General features: G+C 39.2%; 1 protein-coding gene across 4 annotated transcripts in view; it reads right to left on the bottom strand.

The window, feature by feature from the left end:
- Positions 1–20,215, bottom strand: part of ZFYVE9 (zinc finger FYVE-type containing 9) — a 202,677-nt gene that overhangs the window by 99,858 nt on the left and 82,604 nt on the right. For all 4 annotated transcript variants that reach the window (XR_010114760.1, XR_010114761.1, XM_055235227.2 and 1 more), the window contains exons 3-4: positions 15,218–15,323; positions 11,334–13,429 (exon numbers count right to left, since the gene is read on the bottom strand). Coding sequence is in view for 2 of the 4 variants with exons in the window: in XM_055235227.2 (XP_055091202.1) it covers positions 11,334–13,429; positions 15,218–15,287 (2,166 nt within the window). In the remaining 2 variants the exon portion in view is untranslated. The remainder of the gene's footprint in view (positions 1–11,333; positions 13,430–15,217; positions 15,324–20,215) is intronic.

The following is a 20,215-nucleotide window of genomic DNA, read 5'->3' as shown; positions in this document are numbered from 1 at the left end:
AAAACAAAAACAAAAAACAAACAAAAAACAACAACAACAACAACAAAAAATGACTGAAAGCTGGCCAAGCATGGTGACTCACACCTGCAATCCTAGCACTTTTGGAGGCCCAGACAAACAGATTGCTTGTGCCTAGGCGTTCAGAACCAGCCTGGGCAACACAGTAGACTTCATGTCTACTAAAAATAAAAAAAAATTAGCCAGGTGTGGTGGTGCATGCCTGTTAGTCCCAGCTACTCAGGAGGCTGAGGTGGGAGGATGCCTTGAACCCAGGAGGTTGAGGATGTGGTGAGCTGAGATCGTGGCAGTGCACTCAAGCCTGGGTGACAGAGTGAGACCCTGTCTCAAAAAAAAAAAAAAGACTGACAGAACTTTTGCTTTAAGATAGAAACAAGACAAGGATATGTACTTTTGCCATGTCTATTTAACATAGTATTGGAAATTTAGCCAGAGCAATTACAAATAAATAAAAGGCATCCAAATTGGAAAGGAAAAGGTAAAATTATCTCTGTATACTGACAACATATGCTACATTTAGAAAACCTTGAAGATTCCCCATAAACACACAAAAACTGTTAGAGCTAATAAATGCGGCAAAGTTTCAGGATACAAAATCAACAAAAAAGTCCGTTGCATTTCTACGTAGTAATAATGAATTATCCAAAAACGAAATTAAGGAAACAATTCCATTTACAATAGCATCAAAAAGAATAAAATACCTAGAAATTAACTTAACCAAGGAGGTAAAATACTTACACCGTGAAAACTACAAAAGACAAAAGATTGCTAAAAGAAATTAAAGAACATATAAATAAGTGGAAAAACATCCCATGTTCATGGACTAGAAGGCTTATTATTAAGATGTCAACAATGCCCAAAGTGATCTATAGATTCAATGCAATCTCTATCAAAACCCCAACCATGTTTTCTGCAGAAACAGAAAAATCTATTCTCAAATTCAAATTGAATCTCAAGGGATCCAGAATAGCCAAAATAATCTTGACAAACAACAACCCCAGAGGACTCATGTTCCATGGTTTCAAAACTTACTACGAAGCATGGTAATCAAAACCGTGTGGTACTGACATTAAAGACAGACTTAAAGACCAATGGAATAGAAAAAAGCCCAGAAATAAACTCTCACTTATATGGTCCAGTAAGTTTTGACAAGAGTGCCAAAACCGTTCCATAGGAACAGAACAGTCTTTCCAACAAATAGTACTGAGAAAACCAGATATCCACATTCAAAAGAATAAAACTAAGCTAATACTATACACAAAAAATTAACTCAAAATGGATAAAAGACCTAAACACAAGCACTAAAACTGCAAAACACTTAGAAGAAAACATAAGGGAAAGACTTCATGACATCAAATTTGGAGATGATTTCTTTGATATGACACCAAAAGCACAGGCAACAAAAGAAAATGTAAGTTGGAGTTCATCAAAATTAAAAACTTTGGTGCATCAAAGGACAACAGAGTGAAAAATCCAAGAATGAGAGAAAATATCTGCAAATCATTTACGTGACAGGAGACTGATATCCAGAATTATATATAAAGAGCTCTAAAACTCAACCGAAAACACAACCCAATTTAAAAATGGGCAAAAGACCTGAATAGACATTTCTCCAAAGATTTTTAATATAGAGACCAGTAAGTACATGAAAAGATGCTCAACATCACTAATCATTAGAGAAATACAAACCAAAACCACAATGAGATACCACTTCACACCTATTAATATGGCTATTATCAAAACAATAGAAAACAAGTGTTGACGAGTGTATTAGTCTGTTTTCACATTGTTATGAAGAACTACTGGAGACTGGATAATTTATGAAGAAAAGGGATTTCACTGGTTCACAGTTCCACAGACTTAACAGGGAGCATGACTGGAAGACCCCAGGAAACTTACAATCATGGCAAAGGGCAAAGGGGGAAGCAAGCACATCTTACCATGGTGGAGCAGGAGAGAGACAGCATGCAAAGGGGAAAGTGCCACACACTTTCAAACAACCAGATCTCATGAGAACTCACTATTATGAGAACAGCAAGGGGGAAATCTGCCCCCACTATTCAATCACCTCCTACCAGGCCCCTCCCCCAACACACGGGGATTACAATTCGAGATGAGATTTGGGTGGGGACACAAAGCCAAAGAAGATGTGGAGAAACTGGAACTCCTGTGAATTGTTGACGGGAATGGAAAATTGTGCAACTGCAGTGGAAAAAGAATATGGTGCTTAATCAAAAAATTAAACACAGGACTACCGTATAATCCAGCAATTCTACTTCTGGGTATATACACAAAGAACTGAAAGCAGGGACTCAAATAGATACTTGTACACTCATGTTCATAGTAGCATTATTGGTAATAGCCAAGAGGTAGAAACAACTGAAGTGTGCACTGATGGTTAAATGAATTAACAAAATGTGGTACATACATACAATGAAATATTCAGACTTAAAAAGGAATGAAACTCTGATACACGCTATGTGATGATTAGTATTAAGTGTCAACTTGACTGGATTGAGGAATGCCTAGATGGCTGGTATTGTTTCTGGGTACGTCCGTGAGGGTATTGCCAGAGGAGACTGACATTTGAGTCAGTGGACTGGGAGAGGAAGACCACTCTCAATAGGGGTGGGCACTATACAATCAGCTGCCAGTGCACTAAAACAAAGCAGGCAGAAGAAGCAAAGATAAGCCTGCTTGCTGAGTCTTCTGGCTTGCTTTCTCTTTTTCCTTGCCAGACGCTTATATCCTCTCCTCCTGCCCATTCACATCAGACTCCAGGTTCTTTGGGCTCTGGATTCTGAGACTTGCACTAGCAGCCTCCTGGGGGCTCTCAGGCCTTAGGCCTCAGATTGAGGGCTGCACTGTTGGTTTCTCTGCTTTTCAGGCTTTCAAACTTGGGCTGAGCCCTACCACTAGCTTCTCCTTCCCGAGCTTGCCAATAGATTATTGTGGGAATTCACCTTCTAACCATGTGAGTTGATTCTCCCTAATAAACTCTTGTATATATACATATATCCTACCTATTAAAGTCATATATATATATCTCCATATCCTATTGGTTCTGTCCTTCTGACTAATACATGCTACAACATGGATGAAATGTGAAGATAGACATAAAGGTACAAGCATTGTGTAAGCCCTCTTATATGAGGTACCTAGAATAGTGAAATTCATACAAACAGAGAGTAGAATAGCAGTCACCAGGCATTAGCAGCAAGGAAAGATGGGAAGTTATTAAGTTTGAGACGATAAAAATGGCTGGGCATGGTGGCTCACGCCTGTAATCCCAGCACTTTGGGAGGCCAAGGCGGGCAGATCACCTGAGGTCAGGAGTTCGAGACCAGCCTGACTAACATGGCGAAACCCCATCTCTACTAAAAATACAAAAATTAGCCAGGCGTGGTGATGGGCACTTGTAATCCCAACTACTCGGGAGGCTGAGGCAGGAGAATCACTTGAACCCAGGAGGCAGAGGTTGCAGTGAGCTGAGATCGCGCCATTGCACTCCAGCCTGGGCAACAAAGCAAGACTCCGTCTCAAAAAAAAACAAAAAGTTCTGGAAATAGTTGTTATGGTTGTACAACAATGTGAATGCATTTAACGCCACTGAACCATATACCCTCAAACCCATATACACTGGTTAAATTTTAGGTTACGTATATTTTACAATAAAAAATTGTGACTAGTATTTAGAATGCATCAGCAGACTAGATATTGAGAGGGAGATGGCTTTCAGGAGAAGAGATGCAAAAAACAAAAAATAGCATGAACTTAGTGCAAACATTTTCTAGCTACATGTGTTTTATCCCACTTTGCACCTAGGTTATCTGTTAATAACATTTGGTACTGAGTGAGAGCCTACTACCTTTCTGCTTCCCAAGGAGTCCAACCAGTGGCCATGTTTTAAAATCAAAGGAAGCCAGGAACAGTGGCTCACACATATAATCCCAACACTTGGGGAGGCCGAGGTGAAGAGGATCCCTTGAGCCCAGGATTTCGAGACCAGCCTAGGAAACACTAAATTTTTTAAAAAATTAGTGGCTGGGCGCAGTGGCTCATGCCTGTAATCCCAACACTTTGGGAGGCAAAGGTGGGTGGATCACCTGAGGTCAGGAGCTCAAGACCAGCCTGGTCAACATGATGAAACCCTGTCTCCACTAAAAATAAAAAAAATTAGTTGGGTGTGGTGGCAGGCACCTGTAATCCCTGCTACTTAGGAGGTTGAGGCAGGAGAATCGCTTGAACCCAGGAGGCGGAGGTTGCAGTGAGCCAAGATCTTGCTACTGCACTCCAGCCTGGGCAACAAGAGTGAAACTCCATCTCAAAAAAAAAAAAAATTAGTTACGTGTGGTGGCACATGCTTGTAGACCCAGCTACCCAGGAGGCTGAGGTGGAAGGATCGCTTGACCTTGGAAGGTCAAGGTTGCAGTGTGCCACGATCATGCCACTGCACTCCAGCCTGGGCAACAGACTAAGAGTTTGTCTCAAAAAAAAAAAAAAAAAAACCAGGAAAAAAAAACAGGATAAAAAAAAATCCTTAAGAAAACTGATCTCTGAAGGTATAAGCCAAAACATTATTTGTCTTAATGTGTTACTAATTCAGATTTTATGAAGGTTATTCTCTGTTCACATCTAAATTCTCAAATGTTAAACAAAAATGACTTCAACTCAAGTTACTCAAAAATAAACTGCAACTTATTTAACACATAACTATTCAAAATAAGAAATTTATATCTAATAAAATAAATATTAGATATTTTTCATCTTTCTTTCTGAAATAGTGTTTAAGGCATTTGTTTTAAAAATTATGGCATAAAGGCCAGGCATGGTGGCTCACACCTGTAATCCCAGCACTTTGAGAGGCCAAGGCTGATGTATCAGTTGAGCCCAGGAGTTTTGAGACTAGCTCAGGCAACACGGCAAAAAGCACAAAATTAGCTGGGTGTGGTGGTGTGTGCCTGTAGTCCCAGCTGCTCAGCAGGCTGAGGTGGGATAATTGCCTGGGCCCAGGAAGTAGAGGCTGCAGTGAGTTGAGATTGCATCACTGCACTCCAGCCTGGGCGACAGAGTGAGACCCTGTCTCCAAAAATTAAAAATAAAAATAAAAATTATGGTATAAATGCAGACATTCCTCTCAGAAATGCAAAGAAAATAACATAAAAATCACCATAAAGAAACCTATTTGTTTTATTCTCTTAACTTTATTTATGGGAAAGAGCATGAGTTATACAGCTATCAAGACTGCGTCAGGGTCCTACCATAACAGTTTCTTCAATGTTAATTAGGTATACCACCAACTATCACACAGGTTTACAGTTAGATAATAAATAAAGCACAGAGTAGGCACTAAACAAATGCTAGCTCTCTTTTGTTTCTAGAAGTCAAAGTCCCTGAGTTTGAATCCTAACTCCACTTACTGGCTGTGTGATTTTGAACAAGTTACTTAATCTTTCTAGGCCTATTTTGTCACTTGTAAATGTGGATTTTAACAGTAGCTAGCTACTTCATAGGGTTGTTATGTGTATTAAATAAAGTCTGTAAGTCTGGATTTAGAAAAGCCTGGCACATGGTAAACACTCAATAAATATTAGTATCTCATTCTCACCACCACCACCACCACCACAATCTATCTGCTTCCCACTGCAGAGCATCTGCAGCTTTGTAACTGTTCATTTCTCATTTCATATCTTTAAGTCATCTACAGAAACATGAGTGGTATGTTTTACCAGGAGGCCCATTCTTTTCCTTTTTTTTTTTCGCTTCTCTTTAGTAAAAAACAGAATACCAAGCAATAAGTAAATGTTCACTGAATGAAACAACAAATAATATGTCATAATTTTTTTTTTTTTTTGAGACAGAGTCTCGCTCTGTCACCCAGGCTGGAGTGCAGTGGTGTGATCTCGATCTCGGTTCACTGCAACCTCTGCCTCCTGGGTTCAAATAATTCTTGTGCCTCAGCCTCCCAAGTAGCTGGCATTACAGGCACCTGCCACCATGCCCAGCTAAGTTTTGTATTTTTAGTAGAGATGGGATTTCACCATATTGGCCAGGCTGGTCTCAAACTCATGATCTCAAGCTATCCACCTGCCTCAGCCTCCCAAAGTGCTGAGATTACAGGCGTGAGCCACTGCATCCAGCTAAAATTTTTTTAAAAAAGAACAAATACATGGAAATAGATAGACAGTAGCACAGACTGGTCCTACAGAACTTTTCTTGCTTCTCCAACCTAAAATGTGTGTATTGCAAATATAATATAACAATCTCACCATATCTCCAAGGACAAATACTGAATCTAACCCATTAAGTCAGGACTGGACTAGATTATTTTTTAATTCATCTAACTGACTGAAAGTTTGATGCCAAGCACAAAGGGCTCTTGAAATTTCAATTCACTATTAGGCTTTACTTTCCCCCTCCAATGTAACTATCTCACTCTCCTCAAACCTTCATCATCTATCCCTATTTCACCCTTCACAATGTTTATATTTTCTAAATGAAGTATGAGCCAATCAGGTGTAAATTCTTCATGCTCTCACCACTAACCTCATAAACCAACCTCTGTCTGGCCCTACCCACTGAAGCGCAAATCCTCAACATGTTGTAGATGCCATCCCTTTGGCCTTCTCAAGGATTTTTCTCTTCCTTTGTTTAATCCTACCTTTCTCCTAAAACTTCTTTTCTAGAGAATCACCCATACCACTACATAAATACAACAGTATTTCCCATCCTCAAAAAGGCATCCATAACCACCATCTCCATCTAATAATGGCTACAATTTTTTTCTGTTTTCATGGCAAAAGTTTCATGAAAAAGCCATCCCCACTTCCTCCCTTCATATTCCACTTTCAACCCATTCCCACCTGGCTTCTGTATACATTGCTCCACTCAATCAGCTTTTTTCAATGACCCTGTTATAGCCAAGTCCAATGGTCCCTTTCCTACCCATATCTTACTGACAGTATTTTATAAAGGTGATAACCCCTTTCACAAACTACATTTCTCTTTTGACTTCCAAGAGACCATATTTTCCTGGTTTTCTATGTACCTCTCTGCTCACTCCTTGGCAACTGGTACTGGGTCCTCCTCTGCTTGACCACAAGGGCTCAGCCCTGAGTCCATTCTCTTCCCTTGGTAATCTCATCCATTCTCATGGCTTCCCACTGTGCTCCTTACACGACCTGCAAAGCTCTACGTCATCTATTCCTTAACTTCCTCATCAGCATTTTTTTTTTTTAATGGAGATGGGGTCTCAGCTCTGCCACTCTGGCTGGATGGAATACAGCAGCTATTCGCAGGCATGATCATAACATGCTCAGCCTATCAAGTAGCTGGGACAACAGGCCTGTGCCACCCCACCTGCTTTCCCATCTCTTTTTATGTGACTTTTCCCTTGTTCACTATACTGGAGTTCCTTCAGCTGGTTGAATAGGTGCCTTCTTAACCTCAATGGCTTTGTCCATGCTGTTCTACTTCCTGCAGCATTTTTCTCTCTGTTCTTTGAAGAACTGACTCAACCTTGATGTGTCATCTATGTCACTTCTCAGATGTCTTCTCATACCTTCTTCTCCCACCCCCATTTTTTATATTATTCCTCCTTATCTCCTTCATAGCCCTTGCCACAAGTCATTTTTTTTTTTTTTTTTTGGTTTTTGTCACTGGCCTAATCTGTACATACCATGAGGGTAGGGAGCACAACATCATTGGTGTAAGCTTGGCACCCAGCACAGTGACAGACAAATAACAGGCACTCAGTGTTTGTTAAATTAATCAATGATCTGAGACTCATTTACTCACTCATTAACAAACATTTATTGAGTACTTCATAGGTGCCAGGTTATTTGTGCTGGATGCTGGATACAAAGACAAATCAGAGGCAATCTCAAGATCTTTACAGCCTAATGGGGAACAAAGACAAAGACAATACTGCGTGATAAGTGCTATGACATGGGTGAGACCACTTTTAACCAATACAGCCTTTTGGAGGGTGTGTAATGGAAAATATTTCCCTGGGTTCAGCTTCACTAGAACCCAAGAGTAATCTAAATGTTGGTTCTGTTTTTTTCATGCCAGATGGCTAAAATCACAATAATTACAAGGCAAGACAGATTTTCATGCAAAGTATGAGGGAAACTGTGAATTGCCATGTAATATTCTAAAGCAGCTACTTACTACTCTCATATCTATTTGTTCCCATCAGTACATAAGTAAATAAGAAACTAGGGAAAGAAACATTTTGGTTTGAATCTGTTCTTAAGTAGGAACAATACATATGACTAATTTAAAATATTTTCCAAAGTTCTTACACCCGTTATATCTAAATTTGATACCATCATCTAAAGATTGAAGGCACTGGATTAAAAAAAAAAAAAGTACTGCTGCATTAAGAAATAGTATTCACTTATTTTTTAATTCATCCAACAACTATCTACTAAGCACCCATATGTTCTAGGGCTGAGGATACAGCAGCAATCAAGGCAGAAAAAATCCTTACCCTAATGGAGCTTAGAACTGAATTGCAAAAACAAATAATAAACTAAGATAAGACATAAATGAAATCATAATTAGAAAGTCAGTAGATCGGTTGGGCGCAGTGGCTCATGTCTATAATCCCAGCACTTTGAGAGGCCAAGGCAAGTGGATCACTTGAGGTCAGGAGTTCGAGACCAGCCTGGCCAATATGGTAAAACTCCATCGCTACTATGGAAATAAATAAATTAGCCATGCTTGGTGGCACATGCCTGTGGTCCCAGCGACTCAGGAGGCTGAGGCAGGAGAATTACCTGAGCCAAGGAGGCAGAGGTTGCACTGAACTGAGATCACGCCACACACTCCAGCCTGGGCAACAGAGACTCTGTCTCAAAAAAAAGATTCCCATGACATCATAAATTCCAATTTATATACCTCTGAATCCCCAATACCTAGCCTAGAACCTTTTATATATTAGACACAATATATGCTTGTTGCAGTAAAGGGAATATAGCTATAAATACTAAGTAATTACTACGTATGCTTAATTTCTACTGAAATGGAACAAACTTTCTTTTTTTCGATATATAACATTATTTGACAAAATCACATCGCTTGGGGTATTTTTCTAATTGCATTCTCAGCATAATCCAATTAGTATCTGTTTATAAGCCCTTTTCTTCTGAGAAGCTCAAGGATTTTTACAGATATTATCTCATTAATACTTATAACATCTCCAAGGTAAATGAGGGAAAAAGATGAAATTATGAATCCATAAGCCACACGAATCCATGAATTCATAAATTCCACAAATTCCACTCAGCAAAAATTCCAACCATTTTGCAATTTATGATGCATTTTGTGCATCATTTTCTTTCTGAATCCATCTAAGGTACCTATTTACTCATTATAACTGGATGTGCTGGCCTATACCAAAAATGTTTTCATTATTTACTTAAGAAAGCAAAAATTTCAGAAAGTGTTACAGTAAGCAAAATACAGAACAACATAAAAATGATGAACCTAATCTCCAAATAGTACTTCAGCTAACAACAAGAAGACTGGAAAATATTTAGGAATTAGACACATTATTTTCTTCAAACTTTAGCAATCAGAAACCAACAAGCCCAGTGTCAGCTTTAGCTTCTTTCTGCTCCCTGTAATTTGGTTCTTTTGTGCTAGGATCTTCTAGTAAACCTTAGTGACTGCCCACCTAGGAACCATTTTCCGCCTCTCCTTTTTTTAAAATAAATTTTATTGTATACATTTAAGGTATACAACATGATGTTATGAGACACATCCAGATAGTAAAAAGGGTGCTATAGTGAAGCAAACTAACCTATCTATTCTCACAGTTACCCATTTTTGTGGCAAGAGGAACTAAAATCTACTCATTTTGCACAAATCCCAAATATAGTATGATTTTATTATGCATAGTCCTCATGTTGTATATTAGACGTCTAGACTTACTCATCTTACATATTACTACTTCCCCTTCTCCTTTGTTAACAGAATCCCACTTTTTTTCAGGCAACATTGTGCTCAGCCCCAGGAGATAAATCATGATTGATTAGATAATCCCAGTTCCCTTTGCCTGTAATTGGTCATGGTCTAAAACTGGCCAATAAATTAAAGGAAGTTGCTGGAGGTCCCTTCCTCCCTGATAAGTGTGTGGCAAGAGTAGAGTAGGCTCTTTTGCCCCCCAGCCAGTTTCTTTGTGCTTAGGAAGTTGTCAGGTTGAGACCTGATAATTAGAACTGAGATAGTATCTTCTGACATGAGCGGAAGACCAAGAGAACTTCCACGATCCTGTCTCTGCACCCAGACATAAATCACTGAGTCTCATAGCTTCTGTTTACATGAAATAAATGTTATTTTCACCTAAGTCACTGGGGGTCAAACACTCTGTTCCTTGAAGTTGAAAGCACCCTAATTAATACAGATGGACCAAGAAATCAGGCAAGAAGGGAGGTAGAGATTAATCATTGAGCACTATGACTTCTGAGATCTCATTTAATCTTGACAACAGCCCAATAAAAGTTATTAATCTTTTTTGGTTTGTTTTTACAGATTATAAAACTAAGGCTTAGTAAAGTTATATAATAGTAACAAAGCTGAAATTTTATTCTAGACCTGACACCAAATCTCAAAAATATAAAATCTCCTTCCTTCCTTATTTACAACTCTAAACAAACAAACAAACAAAAAAAGATGTGTTTTTAGCTAACAAAATTTGGGGAGAGCTAAGGAATATTCTTACAACCTTGTCATAAAAATCTACAGACTTCAACTCTACTTTGTATCAAAGTTATATGGGAGAAAAGACAAAAATATGTGTGCATGTGTATAAAGAGTTCCAGAATGTTTTGTATAATGGCAAAAATCTCACAGAAAAAAGTGGGATAGATTCTACGTATAATATTTTTCAAAAATTAAATGTAATTTTTATTTTTATTTTTGTATTTAAATGTATTTTTCAATAAATAATGCAATAAGTTAATGACAAATATTTCCTAAACTGAAAGAATAACTTCCTTATTTCAAGCTATTACATTAACCAAGTAGCTATCAATACAGAAACCACAAAGTTTACACTTCCTCAATTCTCATCTCTTCATAAAAACTGATTCAGCATAAATCATGGCAACAAAAAAAAATTACATATACTATCTAAGAATCAGTGACGTCATTTTTTATATAGAAATTTACTAGAACTGGGTTTTCAAAAATGCTATTTATGTCAACCCAACCAGACATATATTCACCTTACATTGCCTTTATTACTATCTAATACAGCATTACAAAATGCGCATGCCCAATTTCTGAGCGTATACATGCCAACTTACCTTCCCACATGCTCTGCAGTGATGCCTCCTTTTGGTGAATGTAAACCTGGCTTCACATTTCATGCAATTTGGAGCCTGAGAATCCGGTACCCATACTGGAGCCACCTCACCCAGAGTGGTGAATGGCTTTCTGGCAGAAATTCCAAACTGACCAGCTCTGAGATCATTATCTGGGCTATCTGGAGCTAATGTAAGGCATGGTCTACTGGAGATCTCAGCCTCATAACTTTCTAAATGTTCCCCATTTGTATCAACATTAGAGATGTTTCCCAAAGATGGACTGCATACATTGGTTGCTGAGTTTTCCCCTAATTTTGCTTTCCCAAGAATATCATTTTTATTTTTAGTATTATTTCCACTGTTTGCAGGAAAGTCATTTTGTAAATGGTCTGATAATGGCTTTGGAATTTGAAGTTTAAGATTAGAAGGTTGCTTGGGTCTTGCACCACCAAAAGGAACACTGATATATGGCAGGCTTGCTACTACCTTGGGGGAAGATTGCCCAAGCACTGATGGAACTTGACTACAGAAATTACGTAAATAATTTTTCTTCATTAGGTCACCAGTACTGTTTAAAAGTAGTCCGCTCCCTTCTGTAGCCTCATTTCCTCTCTGTTCATAAATATTTGAGTAGCATTCTGACTTGCTTTCCTCTATTTCTTTTTCTTCTGTTACTGAATCTTCTTTGGAGGGTAAAGTCTTTGGAACAAAAGAAACACCTGGGCCTTGCATTCCATAGGAATCACAACCATTAGATAGAGAACTTGCTGCTGGTGTATCTATAACAGTGGAGAAATCACATTCTTCACTTTCACTGATGCAAGTTCCTTTTAAATCTAGACCTGCATCTGCCAATCCAACACACTGTCCTCCACTATCACCATTAGTGTCCTCAGGCTGACTAATCTGTAGAAACTTTTCCTTTTCTTCGTTTACTTGGCTATCATTCATCTCATTTAGTTTAGTCAACTTCCAATTAGTCATGTCCTGAGATTCAGAGAAATGCTCTGTCATATTAAGGAATTCTGCAGTGCCAAGAGTTTCTTCATGTTCATAACCTTCATTTTCATCAGCCCTAACTTCACTAGGCACAAGGCAATCTGAACACTGTTCACAGTCATTATTCCTTCCAGACCCACTAGGCACGTCTGGTTTGAGAAGCAAAGGTAAACCAGACCGAAGGGATTCTTCAGTTGTGCTCTCCTGTACTGGCTCTTTTTTCATCAAAATCCCCTCACTCATGTGGGAAAAGGAATTTGGACTCCCTAGATCTGTCCTAGGAGAGCTGATTTTGCCAGTGAGGTCCTCATCTGGTATATAGTTCTCTTGCTTTTTAATAGCAGGACCTCCATCTGTTCCCTGGGATGAGATTACTGAATCAACCATTAAACTTGTAATCGCAGACATGGAGGGGTCTCTACCTATACTTCCATCATCCTTTGATTGTGAAGGGGAACAGACACTGGCTAGACTATCAGATGAAGTAGGACACAGATGGTTGACAGAACTCCCCTCTATTTTCGGTCTATTCAATGGATCCATTTGTTTCTCTGAGTTCATATCTTTTTCAGTGGACTCATTTATACTAAAACTAAATTGATCAGTTTGTCTGTTTTCATTATCCAGTGAACAGCTAAAAGCATCCATAAGGGATTGACTATTATAATTATTACAATCCTGTAAATCGTTTTGTAATGTCCTTTTATCACAGTTATGCATGACGGCTACAACAAGAACATTCTTCTCATCTGGCAGACAAGCCAGGTTTCCACATTTCTTCTCTCCCACTTCAACAGCACTGCACTGATCATCCCGACTACAGTTTCTCTTAATTAACTGATCTTCTGCAACAGCATTTTCATCAATCCACATTGTGGCAATCTCTGGATTTAGATTACAGTCCTGTCCATTAGCACAATGATCCTCTTCCTCTGTGGTCAGGGGAGCTGAATGAGCCAGGGAGAAGACTTTCAGTTGTGGTTGTGACTCATTAGAAACTGCAGATTCATCCGTAGGGTTAAATGACAGCCGGTGAGAAGGGGGATCTAGAATCTTATTCCACTTTGTATCCAATAAAGTAGAAGAAACTGTTTCATCTGGAAAAAAATAAGTAATTACAATAAGTTTGCTTGTAACACTGGAAAAGCTTATGACTAAGTTAATAACATTTCTAATTATCCTTTGAAAATTAAATATTCCAAGGATATTAGATTTCTAATTTGGGGCTAAAAAATAATATATTTTAAAAAATATATTTCAGACAATTCTCTGCAATTATACGTCACCAAATGGTAGTATCTCAGACTATTCCAAACAACAGAAGAATTCTACCTCAATCTAGTAACATAATTAAACTGACCCACAGGTGAATGGGACCCAGAAAAGGGGAAAGCACCCTTGGATTGAGCAAAGCCAGGACAGGTGCTAATTTAATGGATTAGATGGAAAAAATATTAGAACAGTGGCTAGGATAAGTAATTAAGCAGGAAGGAAAATGAATAAATTTTCTGTAGAGACTGAATGCTCTACAATCTATATCATAATAGGGATGTAGGTTTGAGAGATATACCCATTTGCCAAAACTGGACAGTTAAGATCTATGCATTCTAATGTATATAAAGTTTACCTTTTAAAAAGCTGTAAAAAAATAAGAATGAAGCAGGGAGTGAGAAGGTGATAAAGGTATAAATGAAACAACATGGCAGCATATGAAATGCTGTGAAAGCTGGATGATGGGTACACTGGGGTTTATTATACTTTTTACTTAAAAATATTTTAAATTTGCCCAACACATGTTAAAAAAAACGTTTGCCACAGTATGTGAAATTCTGCTTGTAACCATGTCACAATACGTTACTAATCAGGTTCATATTTATATTATTATCTGAGGACATTGGGCAGGCATGGTGGCGGGTGGCGGGAATCCCAGCTACTCTGGAGGCTGAGGCGTGGGAATTGCTTCAGCCAGGGAGGCAGAGGTTCCAGTGAGCACTGCACTCCAGCTTGGGAGACAGAGCAAGACTTTCTCAAAAAACAAACAAACCAACAAACCAACCAACCAACCAACCAACCAACAAACAAAAGAAATGAATCTTAAGTGGACATTTCTACTGATGCTTGAGAATATATAATTAACCATTTAGGCAGTTGTGATGTAAATAGTTTTAAATGTATCTTTACTTTATTGGGCAATCAATATGGAACGAGCTACTTTTCTTAGTTTAGGAAATGCAAGCACATTTCTTGACCATACATTCATTGTATAGGGTAGGTAAAGCTCAGGTTCTAGTGTCACACTGCCTGGATTCTAATCCTGCCACTTGTTCGCAAGATAACTTTGAGAAAAGTGCTTAACCTCTCTGTGCCTCTATTCTCATCTATAAAATGGCAATTAGAAGGTCTGTGGGGGCCGGGTGCGGTGGCTCACGCTTGTAATCCCAGCACTTTGGGAGGCCGAGGCGGGCGGATCACGAGGTCAGGAGATCGAGACCACGGTGAAACTCCGTCTCTACTAAAAATACAAAAAATTAGCCGGGTGTGGTGGCGGGCGCCTGTAGTCCCAGCTACTCGGAGAGGCTGAGGCAGGAGAACGGCGTGAACCCGGGAGGCGGAGCTTGCAGTGAGCCGAGATCGCGCCACTGCACTCCAGCCTGGTGACAGAGCGAGACTCCGTCTCAAAAAAAAAAAAAAGAAGGTCTGTGGGATTTTAAGTATCTGGCATTTAGTGCTAAAAAATGTTATTTCTTCCCCTGTATTATTATTAATTAATATTACTATCATTTAGTCATCAGACCTGGTTTTATTTTTTTAAATACTGCATCCTCTTATATCCCCACATTCTCTATACCACATATGCAAACAGATTCACCAATATAAATTCTCACCTTCATTTTGTTCAAATTCATCTAACACCTTGTCCAGGTTGTAAGCTTCTGCTTGGAAGTAATTCTCCATCGGTGAGGAAACACCACTTAAGAGACTTGTTTAAACCTAAAAAGTAAATGCGTATTACATTTTGAGTTACTGAAATATAATTTATAAATCTTAAGTATATACACAAGGATAAAATCTCTTATAAATCTTTCCAGGTAATGGTAAACTATAAAACCTGGTATCGCACTGGATAAATTATAAGATCTTTAAGCTAAAAAATTCTAAAAACCTGTAAGCTGACAATCAACAAAATATAACTAAATATAAAAGGCTGACTTGGTGATCATTTCATGCTTCAACAGACAGATTTCAGATGCTGGGAAAGGAATCATTGTTTGGTATAAAATTGTGTTTCTGTTAAAGAACAAAGCTTACAGAATTTTTTCCAAATGGGAAATGACAGGAAAGTTTAAGTACAGGAGTAAGGGATACTAGTTCCAAAATGCTAATGATGACTCTGACCTGGTTATTCCTTTTTTTTTTTTTTTTTTTTTTTTGAGACGGAGTCTCACTCTTGTTGCCCAGGCTGGAGTGCAATAGCTCCACCTTGGCTCACTGCAACCTCTGCCTCCCGAGTTCAAGCAATTCTCCTGCTTTAGCCTCCCAAGTAGCTGGGATTACAGGCAAGCACCACCACGTCCAGCTAATTTTGTATTTTTAGTAGAGACAGGGTTTCACCATGTTGGCCAGGCTGGTCTCAAAATCCTGACCTCAAGTGATCCACCCACCGCAGTCTCCCAAAGTGCTGGGATTACAGGCATGAGCCATGCACTTGGCTCTGACCTGGTTATTCTTGTAACCCTCTTCAAGTACCATTTCTAAACCATTTCTTTAATGTTAATCGATCCAAAAGCATCCTCGGGCATACACTAGATGATACACTAGGAGTGTCAACGACTTAACAGATGCTAAGGGCACATAATAGGTGTTAAGTAAATGCTACCTATTATCTCCTTTTTTCCATCCATTACCATGATCTCCACACCTATTTCCTTAGTGTTTCAAATTTTTCTTTCCAAACTGAAAATTCTGCTTGGCTTCTTATTGATATAATACAGGCAGGGGAGGTCAAATTACAAATTCTCCAAAAAGTCTGAGTAAGAAACATGAAGAAGAGAGAAAATCAGAAATGTAATAGCCTGTCTTTGTAAACTTTAAGTCAAATATAATAAGTGATGAACTTTCTTTGACTTACTAAGGTAGTTTCTTCTTCTCTGAGGTATATAAAAGTGTCAATGATATTTCCCTCATTTTACAAATACAAAAACAAGCTCAGGGAATTTAACTGACTTATTCAAGTATTTCCCGGCCAGGCGTGGTGACTCATGCCTGTAATTCCAGCACTTTGCAAGGCCAACGTGGGTAGATCACCTGAAGTCAGGAGTTTGAGACCAGCCTGGCCAACGTGGTGAAACCTTGTCTCTAGTAAAAATACACAAAAAATTAGCCAGGCGTGGTAGCGTGTGCCTGTAGTCCCAGCTACTCAGGAGGCCGAGGAGGGAGAATCACTTGAACCCGGGAGGTAGAGGTTGCAGTGAGCCGAGATTGCACCACTGTACTCCAGCCTGGACAACAAGTGTGAAGCTCCATCTCAAAAGAAGAAAGACTATTTTCCCAAGAGTATTAACTTGGTTAACATTTATAGATTGGCTCCTATTAGGTTATTTAAGTATAGGTAGGCAAATAAGCTACATAATCTGTGAATGATTTTTTTCTGGAGACGGAGTCTCACTCTGTCACCCACGCTGGAGTGCAGTGGCTCGATCTCAGCTCACTGCAACCTCCCCCTCCTGGATTCAAGCGATTCTCCTGCCTCAGGGGCTACAGGTACGTGTCACCATGCCTGGCTAATTTTTGTATTTTTAGTAGAGACGGGGTTTCACCATGTTGGCCAGGCTGGTCTCAAACTCCTGACCTCAAGTGATCTGCCCACCTCAGCCTTCCAAAGTGCTGGGATTACAGGCATGAGCCACTGCACCCAGCCCATAATCTATGAATTTTTTAAATATCTATCTTTGTTGTCTAATTATTTATAGGTCAAAATCATTTTTATATGCATGCCATTTCAGATAGGTTGCACATTTAATCTGTCTACTAATGCTAAGAGCAAATGAAATTTCTCACAACACACAATCTGACACATTCAATATACATCTACAATATTTAACAGCATTTTATGGTCATTATAAAAATATTAGTAAACAAATAACATATTTACCTACTGCATCTACTATATGCATCTATACGGTAATCAAGTCTCAGATATCATCCCTAACATTACAAAGCCTATAATTTAGTCAACAGTAAACAAGGCTAAGTAAGAAAATTTAAATAACAAATGATTTTAATAACTCAGCACAGGAGATAGCAAGTGATTAATCTGTCAGATAAAATTAACAGATAAGTGCTACAGAATAAGTAGTACAGAAGTTCAAGAGGTTATTTAAGTTCATCATTCTTCATTTGATCTTTTTGCTCAAATATCACTTTCAAAGGGAAGTGTTATGTGAACCCCCAGAAAAGGTGATGGCTCCCCTTATAAGGGGACAGATAGAGACAGGAGGCAGCCAAGGGTACCCCAGCAAAACCCCACCTTCAAGTTTAAAACAGCATGAAGGCCGAAAAACCGAACTGCCCATCCTGTATGAAGCCTGCCCTTTTCCAACTGATTTTTTTTTTTTAAGTTCCAGGATACACGTGCAGAACACGCAGATTACATAGGTATATGTGTGCTGTGGTGGTCTGCTGCACCTACTGACTCATCCTCTAAGTACGATCCCCACCCCCGCAACAGGCCCTGGTGTGTGTTGTTCACCTCCCTGTTGGATTCTTTCTGAATGCCCACCTGTGCACTGTGCACTGGGAGGTCGGGGTGGGGCCTTGGGAAGTTCACTCCGTTTGCCTCTCCTGTTCCTGTGCGGTAACATGGGATTCAATCTGTGAGATGGGGGCCTGTTAACAGGAACCCCTCTCGCTTTGCTGAGTTTTTCCTTTTTTGCCTTCCCCCTCACCCTTCAAAGTGTCTGTGAGCCTCGGCAGGGTGCGGAGGCTCACGCCCGTAATCCCAGCACTTTGGGAGGCCGAGGCAGGCAGATCATAAGGTCAGGAGATCAAGACCATCCTGGCTAACACAGTGAAACCTCGTCTCTACTAAAAATACAAAAAAATTAGCTTGACGTGGTGGCGAGCGCCTGTAGTCCCAGCTACTCAGGAGGCTGAGGCAGGAAAATGGCGTGAACCCGGGAGGCGGAGCTTGCAGTGAGCTGAGATCACACCATTGCACTCCGGCCTGGCCGACAGAGCAAAACTTCGTCTCCAAAAAAAAAAAAAAAAAGTGTCTGCGAGCCTAATCTTTCCTGGTTGTGTGACAAGAACCCGCTTTTTCTACAACAATAATCCCTCATGGCACCCCATTCTTGGTCCTTAAAATATTTATCACCATCTATAAATACACATCAGTGTGATTATTTGTCAATCTCTCCCACCAGACTGTAGGCACCACAAGGGCACCCACCAGACTGTGTTCACCATGTATTCCTGGTGATTCACATAGAGCCTGATGTGCTAATGTGGTATCTATTTCAATTAATACTTGCGGAATGAATAAATGAACAGGGTATAAGCAGCTGGTCAATAAGTTGTACTGAATTCCAGTTATAACAACTGATTCAAACAAGCATTAAAAAGGGATGCTAAACTATTAAGTAAATTATTATTGGGGAAGAAACTATTCACAGTGCCTCACATTATCATTCCACAGGTAAATCACTAATTTCAAAGAAGGAAATGTATGTTTACAATGAAGAGATATAGCAATCATCACCTTAGCCAAATGATTTAACTCAGTACCACCACAACAGTTTAACAAGCTGACATTATGCACTTTCCAATATGATGCAATGAGAAATATAAAACATCACCTATACAGTATTCTTGCCAAAATATTTAGCCGATTTAATCACGAGGAGACAATAAGACAAATCTAGAATGTGAGGCATTCTATATCTGATCTGAACTTTCCAAAATATTAAATGTGGCTGGGCACAGTGGCTCACATCTGTAATCCCAGTACTTTGGGAGGCTGAGGTGGAGGATTGGATCACTTGAGCCCAGAAGTTCAAGAGCAGCCTGGGCAACATCAACAAAAATAAAAATAAAAATTGGCCAGGTATGGTGGTGCAGCTACTCAAGAGGTTGAGGTCGGAGAATCGCTTAAGCCCAGGAGTTCGAGGTTACAGTGAGCTATGACTGCACCACTGCATTCTAGCCTAGGTGACAGAGCAAGACCTTGTCTTTAAAAAAAAAAAAAAAAAAAAGGAAAAAAGATTATTCTCAACTAGAACAGACAAAATATTAAACAACCAAGTGTCAGGCACTGACTTGATTCTGGACCAAGAAAACACACAAATACACACACACAGCATAAAATAACGTTTTGAGAACAATCTCAGAAGAAATTTGGATATGGACGATACATTGGGTGACACATTGAATTAATTATCATTTTCTTAGATGTGATAATGGCATTCTGATTTTGTAGGAGAATGCCCTTACTTGTTCTCTTAGGAGATGCCTGCTGAAGTGTTTAGGGAAGAAGCATTGTGTTGTCTGCAACTAACTTTTAAATGATGTGAGAGTGTATGTGTGGGAAGGGGAGAAAGGTGTGCAAAAGGGACAAAATGGTAAAAACTGATAACTCTAGCTGAAGGATATATGGGTCTTAATTGTTCTAGTCTTTCCATTTTTCTGCAGGCTTAAGATTTTTTAAAAGAAAAAAGGGCACACTGAGCTGATGGGTGGTAAACATTCCTTCCTACTCTAAATAAAAAAATTCTAGACAAAACTAATTATTTTAAAGAGTTTAGCACTTTGGGAGGCCAAGGTGTGAGATCGCTTGAGGCCAAGAGTTTGAGATCAGCCTGGACAACATAGTGAGACTCCGTATCTAC

This window comes from Symphalangus syndactylus, chromosome 19 (genome assembly GCF_028878055.3).
Source record: "Symphalangus syndactylus isolate Jambi chromosome 19, NHGRI_mSymSyn1-v2.1_pri, whole genome shotgun sequence".
NCBI lineage: Eukaryota > Metazoa > Chordata > Mammalia > Primates > Hylobatidae > Symphalangus > Symphalangus syndactylus.
Note: the sequence above shows the minus strand (reverse complement) of the source record. Positions and strands in the feature narration are given on the sequence as shown.